The sequence below is a fragment of the Boleophthalmus pectinirostris genome, unplaced genomic scaffold (genome assembly GCF_026225935.1).
Source record: "Boleophthalmus pectinirostris isolate CB_2022bp ecotype Guang Dong unplaced genomic scaffold, ASM2622593v1 HiC_scaffold_16, whole genome shotgun sequence".
NCBI lineage: Eukaryota > Metazoa > Chordata > Actinopteri > Gobiiformes > Gobiidae > Boleophthalmus > Boleophthalmus pectinirostris.
The window spans coordinates 9739592-9763528 of NW_026571095.1; the positions used below are offsets into that span (position 1 = coordinate 9739592).

The 23937-nt window shown below is 38.4% G+C and overlaps 1 protein-coding gene across 1 annotated transcript in view; it reads right to left on the reverse strand.

The window, feature by feature from the left end:
- The window catches only part of sntg1 (syntrophin, gamma 1), a 187396-nt gene that overhangs the window by 64687 nt on the left and 98772 nt on the right, over nt 1-23937 (reverse strand). Inside the window, exons 4-11 of the mRNA XM_055151904.1 lie at nt 17906-17962; nt 17656-17713; nt 17521-17564; nt 14773-14814; nt 13416-13518; nt 7003-7085; nt 2582-2712; nt 193-322 (exon numbers count right to left, since the gene is read on the reverse strand). Coding sequence (XP_055007879.1) covers nt 193-322; nt 2582-2712; nt 7003-7085; nt 13416-13518; nt 14773-14814; nt 17521-17564; nt 17656-17713; nt 17906-17962 — 648 coding nt within the window. The remainder of the gene's footprint in view (nt 1-192; nt 323-2581; nt 2713-7002; nt 7086-13415; nt 13519-14772; nt 14815-17520; nt 17565-17655; nt 17714-17905; nt 17963-23937) is intronic.

The following is a 23937-nucleotide window of genomic DNA, read 5'->3' on the forward strand; positions in this document are numbered from 1 at the left end:
CTGTCAGACTTCACAAGCTTAGAAATATGAAGGTTGGAGATGTGACACTCACATTGTGCTTGGTGAGGTTGGAGATGTGACACTCACATTGTGCTTGGTGAGGTTGGAGATGTGACACTCACATTGTGCTTGGTGAGGTTGGAGATGTGACACTCACATTGTGCTTGGTGAGGTTGGAGATGTGACACTCACATTGTGCTTGGTGAGGTTGGAGATGTTGCTGGCGATGGCCTGGAGCCAGTCCAAGCAGTCGTCTGTGGTTTGGAACTGAATGACTCCGGAGCACACCCCGTCCACGGCTATGACCTGGAAGGCATTTTTCCTAAGAAAAAGAAGCCAAAGATAGAAACTACATTTAGCCACAAGAGCTTATGAATGTTTTCATTGTAACAAATCGCTCCCAGAGGAGGCCGGTAACAATCGCTTGCTGTGTCATCTTTTCTACCACTGTTTTACGGTTTTGTGTAAGGTCAAACTACATTTCCATATAAAAGATGAGCGTTGTATTTTCAAAGTTTCAAAACTTACTTTCCTTTGAGACTCAGCTATTTTTAGAAGTTTAAAAAGACAAGCAAAGAAGCCTCTTTTGTGTGACCCAAACAAAGAAGTGTTTAATTAAACGTACCCATGGTTCAAACTCCCAACATTTTAAGATGCTATTCTCCGACACCATTGTGTTCTTCTTCAGAATTAAACCGTGTCTTTTTTTCTGCTCATCCACTTTAAGAAAATTAATGCAAAATCAGACTGCACTTTGACACAATGAATAATAAAAAAATAAGCAATACGCAATGTAACACCAACTTGCAACTATCCACAAATCTATTTTCAAGAAATTAGTGGCAATTTGGATAAAGATTGTAAATGTAAATAAAAACTGAAAAGACCTTGCTAGGTAACTTCTATAGTCCAACTATTTAAAATGTGTTGTTTTAAATATTTCCTATTCCTCCTTCTGACACAGTTTTAATAAAATTTTAATTATTCATCAGAAATGCCTTTAAGGTGAAAGAAATAATTTGCGGCACATATATTGAAAAAATCCAGTGAGGAAAAAAATAAGATTTAATTAAAAAGACACTGTTTACACTGTTCTTATGAGCCAAAGGTGCTAATAACAAACTCACAAATGCTCTTATCTAAAGTGACATTATAGTCCTCACTTCCATTATCCAGTCTGAGCATCCTAATTATTCACAATGAGTGTATAAGCAGATTTAACAACTGTCAGAGGCCACAGCGAAGTTTTGTGTCACGGTAATGATAACAACTAGCATGCTAACAGTACACTTCTTGATTCTTGGACGATAAAAACGCTTTTGTAATTAGATGAGGACAATACACAGCGGTTTTATTTTGACCTCAAGATCTGCTTTTACAATATAACGCTACGCTCAGACTGCAGCCTGAAGTGACCCAAATCCAGTTTTTTCACTCCAAACCTCTATCCGATCTTTTTAATGACAGTCTGAACGACATAGATCCGATTTTTTCAAATGCGACCCAGGCCACTTGGATATGTGCTCCTAAAACTGATACATATCCAATCTTTTGACATGTGACTTCAGTCTGAACCACCAGGTCGCATTCATTCCACCTACAAGTCAGGCTCGGAGTCTAGTCAACGGAGGGAAAGCGTTGTTAATATTTGGGGAAATCGATGTATTCAGGCCAAATTGGAGAGGTCTTATCAGAACGGGGCGGTTTTTGAAATGATTGCCAAAGAAATGTCCGAATGCTGCTACAGGTGGTTCTGGCTCCAATGTCAACAAGAAATAAAGAGCCTGTGAGCCAAATACAAGGAAGATAAAGACTCAAACAAACGAAGCAACCGTGGACTTGTAACGTGTTCATTTTACGAAGAGCTGGACCATATTTTGGGAGACAAGCCCAGCATTTAGGTGACTTCTGTAAACACTGAGCGCCCTCGCTGCGTGTGACATCGTCGTGTCATCCAATGCGCATGCGGGACACTTTTTGGGTGTTTAAAGTTCACACTGGAGATCATATACAAGTCACATTTAATTGGAAATGTGAACGACCTCGCCAAAAAACACCAAACTGAGCATTAAGCCCTGCAGTCTGAACGTAGCCGAACTGTAATGGGACAAGACAAATATTGCTCAGATATATGGAGAAAAAAATCAGGTACAGCCACTTTCGTAAACTGTCCACCTATAAACGCTGCAGTTGTTCTATCCATTTTAAACTGGAACTAAACACACATTTTCATACCATTGTCTATAGTTCCTTTTGTGCAGACTAGGTAGATTTGCAGCTTTCTGGTCAAAAATGTATAAAAATTTGTTTTTTGCTGCCTCCAGTGGCAGTGATTTCCAGTAGTTGGTGACATCATGCAGCACTGCCCTGATTACAGTCAGAGTTTGAAGTCTGTATACCTGTGAGACCAATCACAGTGCCCCTTATACCTCCAGACCCCGCCCCTCCTCCTCTCTCACTTGTACTTTTAGTCCTCCAGGCACTGCCCAGTTTAGCCGCTCTATTTGAAACTTGGGCATGCTTGAGTTTAGGTGTTTTGTCCCACTTTAAGTATGCATTTTACCCAGAATGCATTGCTCACCTGCAGACGTCTGAGCCCGGCATGTACTGGGATAAGCGTGAGTGGAGCAGGGGGATGAGGCGCAGGTCTACCCATCTCTTCTCCCAGCGCAGGCCTGGGGAGGTGGGCCACGACGAGCAAGACAGAGTGTCCTGTAGCAGACAACAGGAGATCTTAACCTGGACGATTTCACATGTCACATTTTCTACTCACCCAGGGGAGAGGTCCGAGCCTGTGGTGTAGGTGCTTCATTCATCTACATGCAGTGAAGGGTTGAAGGATGGCTTGAACTTTTTGAGCTCATTTTTAAATTCTAGCTGTAGTTTATCAAGGCATGCCATAATATTTAAGGGGAGACACTACAGGCAATACTCATCTTTTTAATTTAGTTTTTGGTCAGTTTGGTTGGTACTACCGTATTTTCCGCACTTAAAAGCCTTTAATTTCATCAAAAAACCACTGTGCGCTTTATAATCCAGAGCGCCTTATATATGAATTTATTGGGGTGTCTTAGTACGACTTTAGTAAACTACAAAGCCGCACCACTTCAGCATTATGGCTACCGTAGTCAGGAGCATCGTGGAGTAATACATACTGTGATTCCTTTTAATATCAAAATGCACCTGTCAAGAGACACAGTTACGACCCCGACTTTAAACTCAAGGCTATTATAAAATTGAACTTTTTTTTTTTTTAGTTTTATTTATTTAAAAGGGACAATGCATATTCATGAACATATACTTGTAAATACGCCAGAATTAGCACAAAGGCTACTTTTCATCTGTAGTCCCTGGCAGGTCAGAGAGATAGAGACATAAAACATAAAACAGAACATAAAACGCGTCACAATAGACAAACACACAAGCATGACATACAACACTGACATTTACATAGGACCATAACATTAGTGGTTACAGATCTGGTTTCTTTTAAGCTCTTCTCTTCTCTTAAGCAACTGCGAGTTGCGTGGGAGCAGTGGATGTAAGAAGGTGAACACACATTCACCAAGACAGGGAGACAGCGCAGAGCGACTTACGCCACGATCTGCCAACGGATCGTGGACGCCCGAGCTAAGGATCAGTATCAACTGTGGTCCGAACTTTCACCAAGACCGGGTAACAGTAACAACACTGACTCGGATAATGATGAGGGATGAGGATTTTTTTTTTGCATGTTACAACTGAACAAAGTTGACGTGTTAAATAAAGTTTGACTGACTTATCTAACTGTTGTGTTTCGTTTAATGCGCCTTATAGTCCGGTGCGGTTTATATGTGAAAAAAGTTTGAAAATAGACCATTCAGTGACAGAATGCCTTATAGTGCGTAAAATACGGTACATCATTTGTTATAACTGAAAGATGTTTTAATATTTACTTTAATCAACTCTTAATTTTAAAAGCTGTTTACTCAAAATGCATTTTTCCCCATAGGGACAAGGATCAGTATTTAAAATAGCACCTACATACACCAAACTATTTTGTATTTACACAAGATTTTGATGAAATGTGTAGAAAAATGTTTTGATATGTAATTCCAAGTCTAATTTATTGAAAAGTTTAACTAAAAAATAGAGTAAGATTAAAATTTTCAGGCATCAATACATGAGAAAAAACTTATAATACATTTTTTTTTCTTATACTTATGTAAGAGAAGTTTCAAATTAATATCTCTAATTAAGATTATTTCCTGTTCACCTACAGCAGCAGAGAATTATAATTATAAAGCAGCAATTTCTCTATCTTTCTTTTGGTTCAGTAACATTCATATTGAGAAAATATGAGATTTATAAACATGTTTCTTCTAACTTGATTAACGAATTACTATTTTTATAATGTATTAAATGAAATATTCTATTAACTGTGAGGAAATTTATTACTGTTATTATCTTAACCTCATTAACATTTATATATCGCAAAGAAAATTATGAGCACAATGACATGAATGATGCCAATTTATAATATTTGTACATGAAAAGCTGTTGACAAAGTATGAGGTATTAGCAGAATTGTGAATTACAAAAGGTGACATTAAAATAGAAGTGTTACTAGCGCTCGCAAAAGCTCTACAAATAACAATAGATAACAAGATAATAAGTTTCTCATTTTGATTTATTGCCATCTCAAAGCTCTTTTCATGGTTCCTAAAACACTTCAATTCATTCTTGTCTAGTTTTGTCAATATTCTTTTTTTGTGTCGCAGAAGAGCAATGAAAAACTGTCCATGTTTCTCACTCATAATTACATACTCAATTATTTGTTGAGCCATATCACATTTGCCTGTAAAAAGATTTCTCTCAGTGTGAACAGTAACTTTTCTGGAGGACATTCTGCCGTCTGATTGTCTCCATGGAGATGTGATTGTGTTGACAAAAAGGCTCTTCACTATGTACATTAAAGGGCCCATATTACGCTATTTAAGCAAGGCCGGGCCTGGTTAGTACTTGGATGGGAGACTGCTGGGAAAATCAGGTGCCACAGGGGGGCGCCAGTCACAAAATCTCTTGTTGTGTCATTAGGCAAGACACTTCACCCACATTGCCCAGTATGAAAGTGGAGTGTGCGTGAGTGATAGTGGTGGTCGGAGGGACCGATGGCGCCGATTGGCCTGGCAGCTGCGCTTCCATCAGTATGTCCCAGGGCAGCTGTGGCTACAATAGTATTTTACCATCACCAGGTGTGGAGAGAAAAGAATAATGAATCTATAATGCACTGTAAAGCGTCTTTGTGACATATGTCTGTGAAAAGCACTATATAAATAAAAACGTACTTACTTACTATTTTCTAATCTCTGTTATCATGTTGTTTCCTTATCAAAAACAGACCTGGAGTTGTGTGTTGTTTCATTCACACATTTAGCACACAAACCTTGCATATTTAGACTGAGTTCTCTTAAACAAAAAACACTCTGTTCCACCTTGTGATGTCATGTGGTAATACAGGAAGTGTTCCACGGTGTTTTTAAATGCCATACATCTTCACTGGAATTTCAGACCTGGAATTGTAATGGTTGTAAAATAAGACAATTTAAAAATTATATAAATTTACACTACAATATTATTATTAATAATAATAATAAATAATAATAATGCATCAGTTTATATAGTGCTTTTTTGGACACTCAAAGACACTTTACAGAGCATTATTCATTCACTCCATACCCGGTGATGGTTAGCTACTACTATAGCCACAACTGCCCTGACAGAAGCAGATTGACGGAAGTGAGGCTGTCAGTCTGCGCCATTGGTCCCTCTGACCACCACCATCACTCACACACACACCACTTTCATACTAGGCAATGAGGGTGAAGTGCCTTACCTAAGGACACAGCAACAGTTTTTGTGACTGGTGTCCCACTGTGGCTCCTGATTTTCCCAGTGTCTCCCATCACAGTACTAACCAGGCCCGGCCCTGCTGAGCTTCTGAGATCTGACGGGATCAAACTTTAGGGACGGGGCTTTATTACTGTTAAATATAGAATTCGCAATAGGATTTATTTTAAAAGGTAATTTCATTTTATTGGTGCATGATTATTATTTATATTGCATGGTTATATTATATTATACTGTTTTCTGATGTTGGAGAAAGATTTGGGTTTTTATGAAGCATATCCAGTCCTGTAAACAGCAGGGGGAGCTCCAGTTCGGTCTTGGGTCATTAAAACCACTGGCTTAAGACCTGAACAACAGCTCTTTTATTTTCTCAAGTTTTATCCTCCTTTTTCAGGTAATTATGTGCTTTAGGTGTACCAAGTGTGTAAAAAAAGTTACATTATAATTAATATTTGTCATTAAAACCACTGACCAGAGACCTGAACAACAGCTCTTTTATTTACTACCCCTTTTTCAGGGGGATAACTCGTGGTCGTAACATAATTGCCAATCTCTACAAATGAACACTATCTCTTCATGACATCATAAGGTGGAACAGAGCATTTTGAGCTTTGGAAGACTAATAATAAAGAGTTAATCAAACATGTGTGAATAAAACAAAACACAACTTCTGGAATGTTTGATTAGTACTACTGTTACTACTGCTATAAGTACTAAGTGCTATAAGTACTACTGCTACTAATAGTACTACTACTACTGCTACTACTATTACTACTACTGTTACTACTGTTACTGTTACTAAATGGTAAATGGTCACATTTTTTTATAGCTCTTTTCCAGTCTCAAGGCACTTTACATCAAGGAACCACTCACCCATTCACACACACATTTATACTCCAGTGTATACAGACACTAGGGGTGAGGTGGGTTAAGTGTCTTGCCCAAGGACACACTAACATCATTCATCTGTGGGAGCTGGAATCGCACCACCAATCTATACTACCACCACTACTGCCACTACTGCAACAGTTACTACAGTTACTACTACTATTATTGTTGCTACTAATGCTGCTACTACTACTACAACTACTACTTCTTGTATATAGGACATACCGTATTGTTGGGGTGGTAGTTCAAGTGCAGTCCGCTGTCACACAGAGGAGAGGAGGTTCCACTGCTCTGGTCACTGGGAATACCTGTAAGAACACACAGCAAACCAATCATATGAGACTCCCCCTCAGACCTCAGTATTATTACACTGCCCCATCTCTCCATCTGAGTCTCTCTGCTGCTGCCAACACTGGCCTATATTCTTCTGCTATCTATTCACTAAACCACAAGGACTCACGCCTTCTTTATTTCCATGCAAAAACACTGCTTTCTGTTCCAAATTAAGAGGCCAGTTTAATGAGTGTTTTGACAGTGTGTCCCCTCGGGTAAGAATCTCCAGGACGACCACAAAAATACAGACAGGTTCATTATTTAGCTTTCTGTGACAGCTTATTTGGGTCGGATAAAGAAAACATCGGAAAACATTTTATCAAATCATTATAATGCTTAATTATAAATCTTGTCAAAGTATAACAACGTCTAAAAGGATGACAACATCCACAAACTCTCACCAAGGCATTTTAACAAGGGATGCACCGATTCAGTCTTTTCTGTTCCGATACCGATACTGATACTTTGACTTTAAGCATCTGCTGATACCTGATATCAACTGATGCTAGGGCAGAGACTGAAAATACAATACATTTCCTTAATATAAATGGTTAAACATTACTAAATCATTTAAAGCAACTACAGAACAGCTTTGAAAAACAAAAGTTCAATAACATGATGTGTTTTGGGCCAACATCGTCCAGTAAATCATCATATTACACCAGTTTATAGACTCAAAATTGGATATTCATTGAATCGATATCTTGGAACCAATATTTGATCCATCTTATATTTCTATATCAGTATTGTATCGGTGCAGCTCTAATTCGAACTATGTTGCAGTGTTTTGGATGTAGCCTGGACAGACAAGACTATATTCCTATTATACATAAAATCAATGTGTATTCTTATCAGTCTATTAAAGGAAGCATATGTAAGATTTAGATCTTTAATTTAAAACATGACCTATCTGTGTCCCCATGTACAAAGTAAACACGTTCAAATCAAATACAGCGTTTACTGATAATGTTTGTAATGCTGATTTATAATTACAAAATCGTTGGGGATGATGGCCATGTTGTTTATGTTGTTCAAAATGATTATCCAAACAGGAAGCAGAATGAACCTCGTATGAGTTTCAATGCTGAAATCCACTTGGTTTAAAGCAGGGGTCTCCAACCTGTAGCTCTAACCCCTTTACAAGTAGCTCACCAAGGGATTTATTTATTTATTTATTTTGCACATATAACATGACAATAAAAAGAAATACACTAGATAAAAAGTAGGTGCCGGAAGAGGCAAAAAACCCAATAGGGCTTATATTAAAGCCTCAACCTTATGAATACATAAAACATTTTACATTATCATTGTGCATAAAAATGTTTTCTAGAAAAGTAACATTTAAACATCATGGATTAAATTCTTTTGATTCAAACATGGATTAAAACACAATGAAACATCCACAATTGAAAGATTATCAAACATTAGCATGAAATATCAAACATTTCCTCAAACTCTTTTTAAACAACGCCTCTGATCTGCGTCACTAACCAGATGTGAAAACTGGCTCCAGAATTTACAGCCTCTGTATCGTAGCAAAACTGAGCTCTTGATGTGACACATTTTGGAACATGAAAATTATGAATTTGATGAGTTTTGTATCTATGAATCTCTGCATTGGTTTTAAAATAAAATGTGAAATGTTCGGGGATCGTTGTTGAATTGTAAAGAATTTAATACATAAAAATACAAATTTGATAAATATTAATCCTGTAAGTATTAAGAATGTTAAGTTTGGTGAATAAATGAGCAGACGATGTTAGTGGCATAGAATGAGTTGCAATTCAAACAAAGCGTTTTTGCACCAATAATACTTATATTTATATTTTGGATTTTGAAATGATACCACTGTGCTGAATAACAAAAATTTGGTTAATTACATGCCTATTATCATTGTAAATGTATAATTTTGAAGCCCAAATTTGAGCACTAACAAATGGATAATGGTTTATGTTTTATGGGTGTCTAACTGCACCAAAGGCTTGTGCCCTCTTTCTTATAATCTTATGTAATATAATAAGTGGCTGTCTGGCATTTTTGTTTTGTAAAGGGAGCTCACCAGAGGAAAAAGGTTGGAGACCCCTGGTTTAAACCTTAAATGTCTCTCTCTGATCTGAATGGTCACTACCTAAACTCACCTGCAGCCTATCATTAACCAGTGCTAGAGCCTCTGCAGCTCAGTGAGGGAATTCTGGAGGTTCTGAGCTGTCCACAGACTGAGCATGTCAAAACTTTATGTGTAACCCAGGTTCTCTTGTGACTGCTGTACTTGAAAGCTAGAAGATCAAAGGCTACACACAGTTTCATTAAGTTCCAATGGGCAGAATTAGTGGTATTAACCAATCCGAGTAATACATGGTGTACATTGTGTGAAACTATGATGATAATGATACCTTGCATGCATATAAAATCAGTGCCTAGACCTGTACTCCGATCAATACTTACTTCAATATTCAGCCTTCTGAGTATGTTATCATTTTCCTTTCATGAACCTACACATATTCTGACATTTTAACCAGTCCCACAGGAATTAACACGACCTTCAAAAGTCTCACACATGAAATGAAAATTCTAAGAAAGTTTACAGCTGCATGGAGACGGCTGTGTGTGTGTCCACTGTGGATACATGTGAGACCTGCGTCATCAAGCGGACCTGTGTACAACACAATATATAATAGATGAAGAAAAACACAGCAGCTATAGGAGGTACACAGAGAGATGGGGCTTAAGGTTCTTTCATGGGATCTGAAGCTTTTGTATCTGTTTGTTTCAAAGAGCATTTCTAAAGATGGGTGTTTTTCTTTATCAATATGTAGGACAAGTAACTAACTATAAATACTGGTACTCACATTTCTAGTATAGAGAAGGTTTTGGCGGAAGTTGTACTTTTTTTGAGCAGGATGTACTTGAACTTACATTGATATATTGATTATGGTTATAGAATTTTAATCAGTTATATTTAAAATAATAGGAATAACTGAGTACACGACTCACACGACTCACAGCTATCTCTTCTCCTTTCTGTAAATTAAAAGACACATATGCTTTAAATAGATCAGTTAATTTAGTTTTGTGTATAGGGCTGGTTTAAACTTGTGCAAGTACAAGTATTTGTGTAAAGTAGTAACTTCTACTTTCATTAGTATTCTTCATGTGTACTTTATACTTTTATTTTAAGGTTCTATATTATGTAAAACTCACTTTTTTTCATGTTTTGGGTGGTCCTGCGACTTACACCGCTGTGACTTATATATTATATATTTTCACACTGACAGCCTCCAGAAAGCTCTAGTCTTGTGTGTCAGTATCTGCTGCTCCTATTACTCCTGTACCACTGTCACTTCACTCTGTGCATGTCTCCAGCAGAAAGAGCCTCTGTCCTGCTGCAAGTAGTGAAATATGCAGCTGAAAATGGTAATTAATCAGCAGAAAGAAAGTTTGGAGTGAGCAAGAAACTTGTGAGGGACTGGCGAAAGGCGGGGAGAGAGAACACAGCTTCACGGTAACTGGGAGGGTGCACCATGCAACTTTCCTGCAAGTCACTGGATGGACCGACAAAGCCTGGACTTCAGTGACACCGAAACCATCCTGTCGGGATTCAGAAAGGCCGGAATAATTCTAACTGATGCTGAGTCTGACAACAGCTACACAGAGGAGGTAAAGGGACTCTGTTTACCTCTGGAGGTTGCAGAGTTGCTCAGAAGTGACCCTGAGTATGAAGAATTCAATGGATTTAGTGAGTTGGAGTGAGATGGAGAGTTTGGTAAACCTGTTCTCTTCTGTTGTTGTATACTATAGTTTTCTCAGTAACTGTTCATATGTGACGTTAACAGCCTGTTGTTCTCTGTTCCCCCAAAAAGTGCGACTTATAGTCCGGTGCGACTTATATGTTTTTTCTTCTTCATTATGCATTTTTTGGCTGGTGCGACTTATACTTTGGAGCGACTTCTAGTCTTAAAATACGGTACACATATCTAAATCTTTATTAGTCTCCTATTAGTTCCTACATCTCTAAAGCTCAAAATGCTTTGTTCTACCTCATGATGTCATGTAGTGGAAGTTTTCAGGTTAACAGATACCATTTACATTTAGTTCAGTAGAGTTTGGTAATTCCAGGGCTGAAATGATCCAAATGATGCTAGTGAAGGTGTATGCAGGATTTGTCTGTGTGACAGAAGCTCAAATTAATCACAGAGACAAATGGGGATCCATTTAACCATTCAAATTGTGTTATGTAAATACACTATTACACTAATTAAAAACAGATTGCTATTATGGTACTAAACTTTTTCATTACTTTTGTTGTTTTTTGTTTCTTGTGTTAGTTCAATCTAACTCAGGTTAAGAATCCATTGAAATGAGAAAGAAAAAGATGTGTCTCTTTTCACTTGAGTCGAACCGGAGTGTGTCTGTGAAATGTGTGAATGGATTCATTATAGATGCGACCTCCAGCACTGCACGATTCTACTATTTGTTTTAATGTGGGGTAATTTAAAGCTGATATTTTTCTCTTTACCAACGACTCCTGACCTTTCCTGTTTAATTTAATGAAAAGCACCATCTCACCGCTGCACAATTCACCCTCCAGAGTCAATAATTTTGTGCTAAGTCTATATAGTCCACCTTCAGCTTTGTCTCAATGTGACCCTGCCATTATTTTTACCTCATTAAAAGTTGCTGAAGCCCTGGGCCAATGGGGCTCGTGTTTTTACATCATGATTCCTTTAAACTTTAAGATGTTTCCAAGTTAATTTCATTCTCGCTGAATGCCTTGAAAAGTATTACTGTGAACGGGCTCACCTTTCCACAGATCTGTTCTGTGAGTAGTTCTGACGTCTAATAGCATCACCTTTATGTTTCCATGGGGATAGATAGCTTTAATGGCATACTGTGGAACATTCCAAGCACAGCAGTAATATCTCCATGGGGACAAGCAAGTGGTAGCGAGGTTGGAGCCACCTGTTACGACCCAGGAAGATGAGTCCCAACATATTTTAAAAGGACACGGAAACCAAATTAAAGTTTAGAGCTTTTTTATTTTTTCTTTCTGTGAAGATGTTTTTTAAACCCAAAAAGAAACTCTTAACCCGAACTCTTGCCCAAACCAAGAAACCAAGAAAAGTAACAACAGAAAGGTGGACCTAATGAGCTCGCCAAAAAGAACAAAAAGGGTGTGACACCAGGCCAACCCTATACAGAGCTGTAGGAGCCGGTGCAAGCATCCATAACTAAAGACCAAAAAAACCCAACAACCTAAACCCAACAGAAAAGCGAAAACAGGACAGCTGGTCCCACCAGGTCAAAACAAAAGGCTAATGGCTTACAAAAAAGTTACCCGAACGAAGGAGCAGGAGAGCCAGCAGGGCGGCTCCCGGCACGAGGCGTGCACGCTCCTGCAGTGGTGGACGAGGAGGAGGAGAGAGCCAGAGAGAGAGGCGGCGCCGGGCTCGCACATTTAAGGGCTCCTGCCGGAAATGAGTATAAAAAAAAACAACTACAAAAACATGACCAACTTACAAAAACAAAACTAGGCAGAAATGCTCCCAAAAAATATAGACAATAAAAAAAAACAGGGGAAAGTCAAAATGTGCTCAAAAGTAACACCACCTAGTGCCTCCACTCAATTTAATTTCTCTCCAGCAACTAGGCCAGGAATCAGAATACACTAGAGAACCCCCGGTACAGCACAACAGTAAACAAAGAGGTCGAGATGGATGTAGACGAAGACAGACATTCTGTGTTGGCAACGAGTCCTGAGATTGAGGATTTAAAGCCGGAACAAAGACAATGTTTGGAGAATTTTATCAAGGGGAAAGACATTATTGCCCTTCTTCCTACGGGATTTGGCACATTAAATGCATCACAGCCAAACAGCAGCAATTGGTTAAATAAGAAACGTACTCGCCTACCTTTGAGCAAACAAATACTAATGCTGTGAGGTCAGACGGTTTCTACAAAGTAAAACCGGCTAATCAGTCTAAGCAAGCGACAGACCCTCCACTAGAAAAGTTACACAGTGCACGTTTTAATTGATAGAATGAGTAATTCTTAAAATTTTGCATAACATGTGATTCCCATTAGCAAATGTAGTTTTTATTTGTTCACAAACGGTTGGTGGTCCAAATCATTCCCATCCAAACAGCCCCTACACTGTTATTTGTGATAAAGGTCAACAGGCAGAAAGAAAGAAATAAACTAGGAACTCCAACAGCTCTGGTTATGTGATCATATCAGGAGTAGTTTTCTTTTCCTTGAATCCTTTGTTACCCTAATAGTCTTTTGTATGTATATTGTATTTCACTTACAGGTACAGTCTTCGCAGAGGGGCAGTTTGAGAAAAGCTGGTGTCTTCTTCAGAAACGAAACCGTCAGAGTCACTTCTTCTCCTGCGTTCCTTAAAACCTGCACCTGGAAAACAACATGATATTAGGTATTAGGTCTGAACAATATGATGCTCTGGGGTAGACTGATGGGATTAAAATGACCAATCTTGCCAAACCTACCACTCACACACACTACACATTCATACTAGTGTGGGTGAAGTGTCTTAGCTTTTGAGACGAGACGAGATCAGGCTATGGCAAAGAGGTTTGGCCAATATGTTTTGTATTTTAATAATGAAATCATTCTAATGTTTTAATAGGCTTTTCCCACGCAATATGGTCAGTTGAATTAAACAAAAAATACAAATAACTGAATTAAAAAGCCCTCATAGGCTACAGTCAGACTGCAGCCTGAAGTGACCCAAATCTGATTTTTTGGTCCCTATGTGACCTGTACCTGATCTTTTAACGACACAGATACGATTTTTCAAATGTGACCCAGGCCACTTCGATATGTGCTCCTAAAACCGATACATATCTGATCTTTTGACGTCACTATTCTGCGCTGAAGTAGGGGAAAATTGTTAATGAACGCCGTGCCACTGAAGCGAAGCACATCACCACTCACCACTCTTGGCTACGTCTCCGCATCCACACGTTCCTTTCAACTGACTGATCCACAAAACCCCACTGCCCAAAACCTCATCCTTCTCCTTCTCAATCTCCTCCTTAAAACAAGTAAGTTGTTCATGTTCTGGCTCTGGTACGAAAGGAACTTTAAAATCTCCAGGTGCTCGATGCTGCGTCCATGTTTGGACAACTTCTGTAAACACAGAGCACGCTCGCTGCGGTTGACGTCATCGTGTCTCCAGTGCACATGCGGGACACTTTTGGGCCGTTTAATGTTCACACTGGAGTCACATACAAGTCACATTTAATTGGAAATGTGAACAACCTCGCAAAAACAAATGATTTCACAAAAAAATCGGAATTGGGCATTAAGCCCTGCAGTCTGAACGTAGCCATAGTGAAAATTATGAGTAAAAATCTCTGTTTATATTTTACCTTCCAAAAAGAGTACATGTCATTATTTTCCTATATTGATTACTGCCAATATCAATCAGTATCAACATTTTCAAAACATATTGTACAGCCTGAACACCTCCCCCAATAAACCAGACAGTAAAACCACTCTTACAGTTCTTTTGTATGAGGAAGAAAAACCTCTCCTCACATGCTCCGTACTGTATGTCACGGCCGATTCACATCACCGCTGGCCCAGATAAGGCGTCTGAGCAGTTTGTTGTGAGAAAATACTAGATACAAACTGACATCTTACCACTTCTTCATGCCGATAGCTTCGTACGTTTATTCCATTTATCTGTGAACAAAACAGCGACGCGGGTTAGTCCAAATAAGACCACTTTTTTCAATTTGAACATCCCTCCATCCCTGTGTTAGTGATTAATGAGACAGCCTAAATAACTTGTGCGGTGAGTTTATAAATGTCTCAAGTTAAATGAGGACATCTTTCTGCTATGACAGTAACGAATCACCACGACTATGACATTTTCCTTAGGCCCGAGTATATATACACTGACTATATATATGCTGTATGAATTATTTACAGGCTCTATGTTACACAGAATTGACTCCTGTGAGCTTTAAACCATATTATAATGTTGTCGCATCCATATAAACATACCTGGAGTTGTGTTTTGTTTCAGGCATACATGTTTGAGTAATCCTGCATTATTAGCCTGTCTACATCATTGTTTTCCAAAGACTGGCTCGTGATCCTCAGGTGGGCCGCAAGAGATTTTTTTGGGGTCGCCTTGTCACATATTTGAATGTAGGTCTGCACTATACAGTTGTCTACATGGATCTGTGGCCTTATCATCATTCTGGATAAGCATTTTGTCAGAATCTCCTGTCCTCAGTAGGGCCAGTGTTTTTATGCGTGTTCCTTTCACTATGACATATATGTGTGAATTGGAATTTTCTGTGCTCATTTAAGAGAAGACAAAACGCAGAAACAAACTGAATGCTGAGCCTGATATACGTGTTGCGCTCTACTTTTGCACCCCAGACTGGAATGCACTACAAAAATGCAGACAGGGCCACTTATCTCATTAGAAATGTTGAAATGTTAAGACATGTTTTGTATCATTTCTAATCTTTTTGTAATTATTTTATTAACTATTTTGTTCCAATATTGCTGGTTCAGTTGAATGTTGAAAAAAAAAAGAAATGGGCTACATTCAATGTCCAAATAAGCGACTTATGGATCCTTTTCTTGCTGCTTCAATAACTGTTTTTCAGTATTTAAAATTTGAGTAATACTAATTGTTCAGAGAGACACAATCACTCAGTCAAAATATCCTCAATAATGTTCAATAATGCTCAAATCCACCTTTATTTTGTGATTTACCAATAATGTCTATTGACTTGGGTTGTTAAAGTTTGTGACTTTTAAAATATGGGTCCCCAGACAAAAAAGTTTGGTAAACACTGGTCTACATCTCCAAAGCTGAAAATGCTTTGTTCCACCTTGCGATGTCATGATGCAGTAGTTTTCAAGTCAACAGCTACTTTTTACCTTTTGTTCAATAGAGATGGTGTATTAATGATGGTGTATTAAGTTCTGAAAACACAGTGGAGCACTTTCTGACATCACAAGGGTGAGTGTTAGGCAGGGGTGTAGTGGGCGTGGTACGCAGGGGTCCACCCACTTCTCCCGACATGAGATATAAAAAAATAACAAATATAAAATAGCTACAACTTAAATGTCAAACCGGAGCTATTGGTAAAACAACTGGCATAGACTCATGATATCTGCACTACTGACCTATAGTGACCTGAGACATGAGGCACCAGGACTGAACCACTGAACCAGGACTAAAACAGGACTAAACCAAGTCTAAACCAGGACTGAACCAGGACTAAACCAAGTCTAAACCAGGACTAAACCAGGACTAAACCAGGACTGAACCAGGACTAAACCAGGACTAAACCAGAACGGAACCAGGACTAAAACAGGACTAAACCAAGTCTAAACCAGGACTGAACCAAGACTGAACCAGGACTGAACCAGGACTGAACCAGGACTAAACCAGGACTAAACCAAGTCTAAACCAGGACTAAACCAGGACTAAACCAAGTCTAAACCAGGACTAAACCAAGTCTAAACCAGGACTAAACCAGGACCAAACAGGACTAAACCAAGTTTAAACCAGGACTAAACCAAGTCTAAACCAGGACTAAACCAGGACCAAACAGGACTAAACCAAGTTTAAACCAGTACTAAACCAAGTCTAAACCAGGACTAAACAGGACTAAACCAGAACTGAACCAGGACTAAAACAGGACTAAACCAGGACTAAACCAGGTCTAAACAAGGACTAAACCAGAACGGAACCAGGACTAAAACAAGATTGAACCAGGACTGAACCAGGACTAAAACAGAACTAAACTTGTTCTAAACCAGTTCTAAACCAGATTTAAACCAGGACTGAACCAGAACTGAACCAGGACTAAAACAGGACTAAACCAGGACTGAACCAGGATTAAACCAGAACTGAACCAGGACTAAAACAGGACTAAAACAGGACTAAACCAGGATTGAACCGGGATTAAACCAGAACTGAACCAGGACTAAAACAGGACTAAGACAGGACTAAAACAGGACTAAACTAGTTCTAAACCAGGTCTAAACCAGGTCTAAACCAGGACTGAACCAGAACTGAACCAGGACTAAAACAAGACTAAAACAGGACTAAAACAGGACTAAACTAGTTCTAAACCACTCTCGCTCTCAAGTCCAAGATTAGTCCTGATTTAGACCTAGTTTAGACCTGGTTTAGACCTGGTTTAGACCTGGTAACATCGATGACATCACAAATCGCGTACATCCACTTAAAAAATCCCAATCAGCCCAAAAATGGGTGTTAAACATGTGTGAATGAAACAAAACACAACTCCAGGTCCGTTTGTGATGAGGAAACAACATTATAACATATAATAGATCAGATGTAAGTGTAATATGAGCCCTTTAAAATACATATAGTACTTGTGGCATTTCGTATACCTGAAGGATGCCGTCGCCGATGAAAAGTAACCCGGAGAGTTCAGCTGCAAAACATAAAAGTCAAATATAGAATTCCCACATCTACGAAAAAAGAAATGATAGCTTGAAAGCAAAATCTATACCAACAAACTGTACCTTTTTGTTCCTTTGATATTTTCGAGATGACAACAGGAATCTTGTGCTCCGCTCCACCCTGGAAAGCACAGCAATTAAGCTAGAGCGGGTCCAAAGATAGAAAAATATTGGCCAGTACATCGATTCCACCATGGCGCGACTAGTGGGATGTTTGACAAGACAATGATCGATAAAGCTTGTTCAAACTTCATTTAGCAGAGTCGTTTCGTAGTGTCCGTTCGTTGTGCTAATCGTCAAAGATCTTAATTACCTTGATGCTCAGGCCAAACCCACCGATGGTCTGTCTCCGGATAGTTACTGTCCGCTCCTACAAAGAGAAACAGGGGTGTCATAATATGTTACAATGCCTATAGAAGACATCAAACCTGCAGGCAGTGTTGGGAAGGTGACTTTTAAAATGTATTCCCCTACAGATTACAGATTACACACCTCAAAATGTAGTTTGTAACGTAATCCTTTAATTTACTTAAAGTGAGTAACGTAATCTGAATACTTTGGATTACTTGATTTGCTGGTTTAGACATGGTTTAGTCCTGATTTAGTCCTGGTTTAGACCTGGTTTAGATCTGGTTTAGACATGGTTTTAGTCCTGCTTTAGTTCTGTTTTAGACCTGGTTTAGTCCTTGTTTAGACCTGGTTAGTCCTGGTTTAGTTCGGGTTTAGTCCTGGTATAGACCTGGTTTAGTCCTGGTTTAATCCTTGTTTAGACATGGATTTAGATCTGGTTTTAGACCTGGTTTAGTCCTGGTTTAGTCCTGGTTTTAGACCTGGTTTATTCCTGGTTTAGTCCTGGTTTTAGACCTGGTTTAGTCCTGGTTTAGTCCGGGTTTAGTCCTTGTTTAGACCTGGTTTAGGCCTGGTTTAGTCCTGGTTTAGTCCTTGTTTAGACCTGGTTTAGTCCTGGTTTTAGACCTGGTTTAGTCCTGGTTTAGTCCTGGTTTTAGACCTGGTTTAGTCCTGGTTTAGTCCTGGTTTTAGACCTGGTTTAGTCCTGGTTTAGTCCGGGTTTAGTCCTTGTTTAGACCTGGTTTAGACCTGGTTTAGACCTGGTTTGTCCTTGTTTAGACCTGGTTTAGTTTACCTGGTTTAGTCCTGGTTTAGTCCTGTTTAGACTGGTTTACTGGTTTAGTCTGGTTTAACTGGTTTAGACCTTTGGTTTAGACCTGGTTTAACCTGGTTTACCTGGTTTAGACCTTTTAGACTGGTTTAAGACCTGGGTTAGTTTACTGGTTTAGACTGGTTTACTGGTTTAGTCCTGGTTTAGACCTGTTAGACCTGGTTTAGACCTGGTTTAGTCCTGGTTTAGTTTAGACCTGGTTTAGTTTCCTGGTTTAGTCCTTGTTTAGACCTGGTTTAGACCTGGTTTACCTGGTTTAGACCTGGTTTAGACCTGGTGGTTTAGACCTGGTTTAGTCCTGGTTTAGTCCTGGTTTTAGACCTGTTTAGTCCTTTAGTCCGGGTTTAGTCCTTGTTTAGACCTGGTTTAGGCCTGGTTTAGTCCTGGTTTAGTCCTTGTTTAGACCTGGTTTAGTCCTGGTTTTAGACCTGGTTTAGTCCTGGTTTAGACCTGGTTTAGACCTGGTTTAGTCCTGGTTTAGTCCTGGTTTAGACCTGGTTTAGTCCTGGTTTAGTCCTGGTTTAGTCCTTGTTTAGACCTGGTTTAGACCTGGTTTAGACCTGGTTTAGTCCTTGTTTAGACCTGGTTTAGACCTGGTTTAGTCCTGGTTTAGTCCTGGTTTAGTCCTTGTTTAGACCTGGTTTAGACCTGGTTTAGTCCTGGTTTAGACCTGGTTTAGACCTGGTTTAGACCTGGTTTAGTCCTTGTTTAGACCTGGTTTAGACCTGGTTTAGTCCTTGTTTAGACCTGGTTTAGACCTGGTTTAGACCTGGTTTAGTCCTGGTTTAGACCTGGTTTAGACCTGGTTTAGACCTGGTTTAGACCTGTTTAGACCTGGTTTAGTCCTGGTTTAGTCCTGGTTTTAGACCTGGTTTAGTCCTGGTTTTAGACCTGGTTTAGTCCTGGTTTTAGACCTGGTTTAGTCCTGGTTTAGTCCGGGTTTAGTCCTTGTTTAGACCTGGTTTAGACCTGGTTTAGTCCTTGTTTAGACCTGGTTTAGACCTGGTTTAGACCTGGTTTAGTCCTTGTTTAGACCTGGTTTAGACCTGGTTTACCTGGTTTAGTCCTGGTTTAGACCTGGTTTAGACCTGGTTTAGACCTGGTTTAGACCTGGTTTAGACCTGATTTAGACCTGGTTTAGTGTCCAGCAATGAGTGGAATTACCAGAAAAAATAAAAAAAAAAGGGATATAGCCCCAAATGTGAAAAAAGGAAATTACCGCCGTGTAATCCATTTATTTCAACAAAGTAACTGTAATCCAATAACCACTCACTGAAACAGTAACTGTAACTGAATACAGTTACTCATAATTTGTACTCTGATTAAGTCACTCCGGTACATGTAATCTGTTACTCCCAACACTGCCTGCAGGGGCCCCCAAATAATTGCCCTCAGTGCCACTAATGACCGAGGCTTCAGGGCAATTAGATTTTCTCTCAATATGACAATAAATGAGAGTAGCTTACTAATAATAATCATATGTAATGGATGTAAACAAAAAAATATAATTGTACTTGCAAAAAAATAAAACTACTTTCAGTTCTGGTTACCTAGTCGGGGAACGAACTAATAAGAATAAGTTTCCAATCCACCATTATTCAAATAAATAAAGATGTGCATACGTCAAGAATAATGAGGGAAAACAAATAATAAATATATTTTTAAAAAAAAAAAAAAAAAAAAAAATGGTGCATTATAGTGAGGACCCAAAACTCAAGTTCGCCTAGGGCCTCCAAATCGCTAACTCCGCCACTGGGTTATAGAAATGTGTTTTTCTTATTTCAAGCAACATTAGATTTTGTTATTGTCGCTTTGTCTTATTTTAAGTACAGAAAGTTCCTGTTTTTCTTATCTTACGTGTAGCAAGATTAGCGTGACCAGATTTTCAAAATTAAAAACTGGGACACCACCAGTTTTGTGTTGGTTGGTAATAATAAAACTGTGAAAAGAGCACGTAATTAAGAAAACATGTTTTAAGACTAACACGTGAGTCAGCATAGTCAGATTTTTTGTGTGTTTTGGTAATTTAAGCATCCTTTTCTGTATTTTACCTAAACAAATGACAATTTATGATTCTCTTTACAGTTGGCATCGATCAAATTTGTCAAAAAAAAAAAAAAAAGAAATACCAGGGATATTTCTTATATAAAATTGGGACAAATCAGTGGTTTTGTATAAATCTGCTGGGACAGGGGACACAGCGCTCAAGACTTGGACTGTCCCGGGTAAATAGGGACATCTGCTCACCCTAAGCAAGATGTATTTTTGATTGATTGATTGATTCATTCATTTTTAATTAGAGTCTGTGCCAAGAGAGAAACAATAATCATGTATACTACATATACATTGTAAACAACAGAAGAAAAGCACATTTCTCGAAAAGGAGTGGGTAGAAGAAAAACTTATATGAACCCACCACTAGTCATGACATAGTTTAAAAATATATGTGGTTGCTTCTGTACATTGATCACACTTAACAAATATTTACATATAGCAAAATAAATTACATATAATGCAAACAAAAATATAATTTTAACCCCAAAACTTTTTTTTCCCCCCATTTTGTACTGTACACATATATATGCACATACACACATACATGCATATATACACATCTATATCTATATCTATATCTATATCTATATCTATATATATCTATATCTATTTATCTATTTTTTTTTTCTTTTCACATTTAAAGCACAAAAAATATTGTTCCATTGGTAGATCATTTTACTTGTCAAGTGAAATTTACTCAAATCATGTTAAAACTTTCTTAAACTTAGCTGGATTTTAGTTTTCGCTGTGTAGAGAAAGACAAGGTAATACTGACACTTTGCAACTGATGTCATCAACATTCCCTGGGGTTGTAATGCCAACTGTAAGCACTGCTCTGTCTGTGGCTTTATTATACCTGAATCTGAGCTTTATATTAACACAACGAAGAAGTAATTTAGCTGGAACTACAACAACAGAAGAGCTGATTTATGCTGTTAAACAAGACAATAACATTACATCAACATTAGATTTTAAACCATTTTTGCCTGTGTTTCCTAATGCGTAACATCTGAATATTTCTTCAATAGAGATGAATGTAGAGTACCCCCAGAATGATGTCACTGCAAAGTATCAATTGAATCTATCTTTGAGCCATTGTAGTGTCAAATGAATCGGAAAGACTCAAATGAAACCCATAAATTAAATCTTAAATTGAATACTTGAGCTAATGTTTAAGTCTCAAATGTCGCTCTTTTAAATTATAATTATGTCTCAGAATTTATCAAATAGCAGGTCATTCGTCAAAGTCAAAGCAATTTCATCAAAATGGTAATGAATCAAAAGGCATTTAGTCAGCCCTAAGTGGATACTTTTTCCGACCAATCAAATTCAGTTTAGTCTAATAACCATATTCATAACTTAAAATGTCAGAGGAACATATTTCTTTTTTTACATTTTAGGTTTGATTTGAGTCAAGCATTGATTTACTCGTGTCCTTCAAATTGTCAAGACATTTTCATACTACACTGATCAAACATGGAACACTTCACGGGAGCTTCATAGATACTGCAAGATAACATTAGTAAGCAAAACAACAATTTATAATCAGGAAACAAAAACATAACACATAAAAAAATTAAATGTTAGGTTAATATTATCTTTACATTCATCTGCAGGTAACTTTTTAAATTAAATCCACCACTTGCTTGATCCATGGTCATGTTTTGTTTTGCCTGGAATGTACAGTATGTAGCATTAAACTTACCGGTCTTTCATTTATTCAATTACAGGTGTCTTTATTGCTCAAAAATACCTTGAAAAGAATGTTTTCTTACTGTGAGTGAGCTTGCCTATCCACAGATCTGACTTTTAACTTTTTTGGTGTCACCTGCTTGTCTACATGGGCATAGTTTAGTGCCATACAGTGGAAAATTTCAACCGAAGCAACAGCATCTCCATGAAGACAAGCCAATACCCAACAATCCTTCAGAAAAGTTGCATAATGTACCTTTAAAGTATAGTCATAAAAGGCTCTGTACCCAATTTTTCCCCACATATTTGGGGAAACTAAGTAGCCAGGCTGGTGCTACCTAGTGCCTAGGCTCAATTTAATTTCTCTCCAGCAACTAGGTCAAGAATTGAAATACACTAGACAGTTTGCAAGAACCTCGGAAGTTGTAGACCTTGCACTGACCAATCAGCAAAGAGCTGTGAAGCCATGACGTCAAACTCAAGCGCCTGTCTGGGTCCATTTTGTGGAACAGCACAACAATAAACAAAGCGGTCGAGATGGATGTAGACGAAGACATGCATTCTGTGTTGGCAACGATTTTCGAGATCGATGATTTAAAGCCGGAACAAAGAGAATGTTTCGTGAATTTTATCAAGGGGAAAGACGTTATTGCCCTTCTTCCTACAGGATTTGGGAAAACCTGAATATACTACTTAGCCCCGTTAGCGGCGCATTACATACATCACGACCAAATAGCAGCAACTGATTAAATAAAAAAAGTACCCGCCTCCCGTCGAGCAAACGAGTCAAAGTGAAACCGGCTGATGAATCAGGCTACAAAATAAGTCCTCTCCCAGTACAAATATATTGTTGAAGTAGCTCTTAAGATCAAAATAAGTCTGCTGCGAGCTGTTTGCATCTAATTAGAAAACATTTGACATTTTCAGATAATCAGGAAGTGTGCGTTAACATGATAGTTTTATTTAGCTTTACATAGAATAACTCTGAAACACAGCAAACCTTTTAAAATCAAGTAGATCTGTTTTTCTGACCACAAAAAATCAGGTTTTGCATCTTTAAATTACACACTTTTGGTCTTTTGTTGTACTAATACTGTCTAATTTCCATCCAGTGAAGCTCTCACAGTAAAGTCCTTAGTTATTTCTGTACTGTGATGAAACCAGGCCCTTATATTCATTAGTACATTACATTTGTACATTACATTGCCTGGCACATATGTTCAAGCTCATATCGTGACACTTTGAGCACTTACAGTCTGCTCATTTTTCTGCTGGATTCGTCCCTGTAATTAGCTGATGTGTAGCGCCTGTCACTCACTAAAACCACTCTGGCATTCTCCTCTCATTAGAATTCAAGTAGAAGGACAGAACCTGGCATGTTCTGAAGGTAACATTTGCAAAGAGCTCTAGTGAAGTAG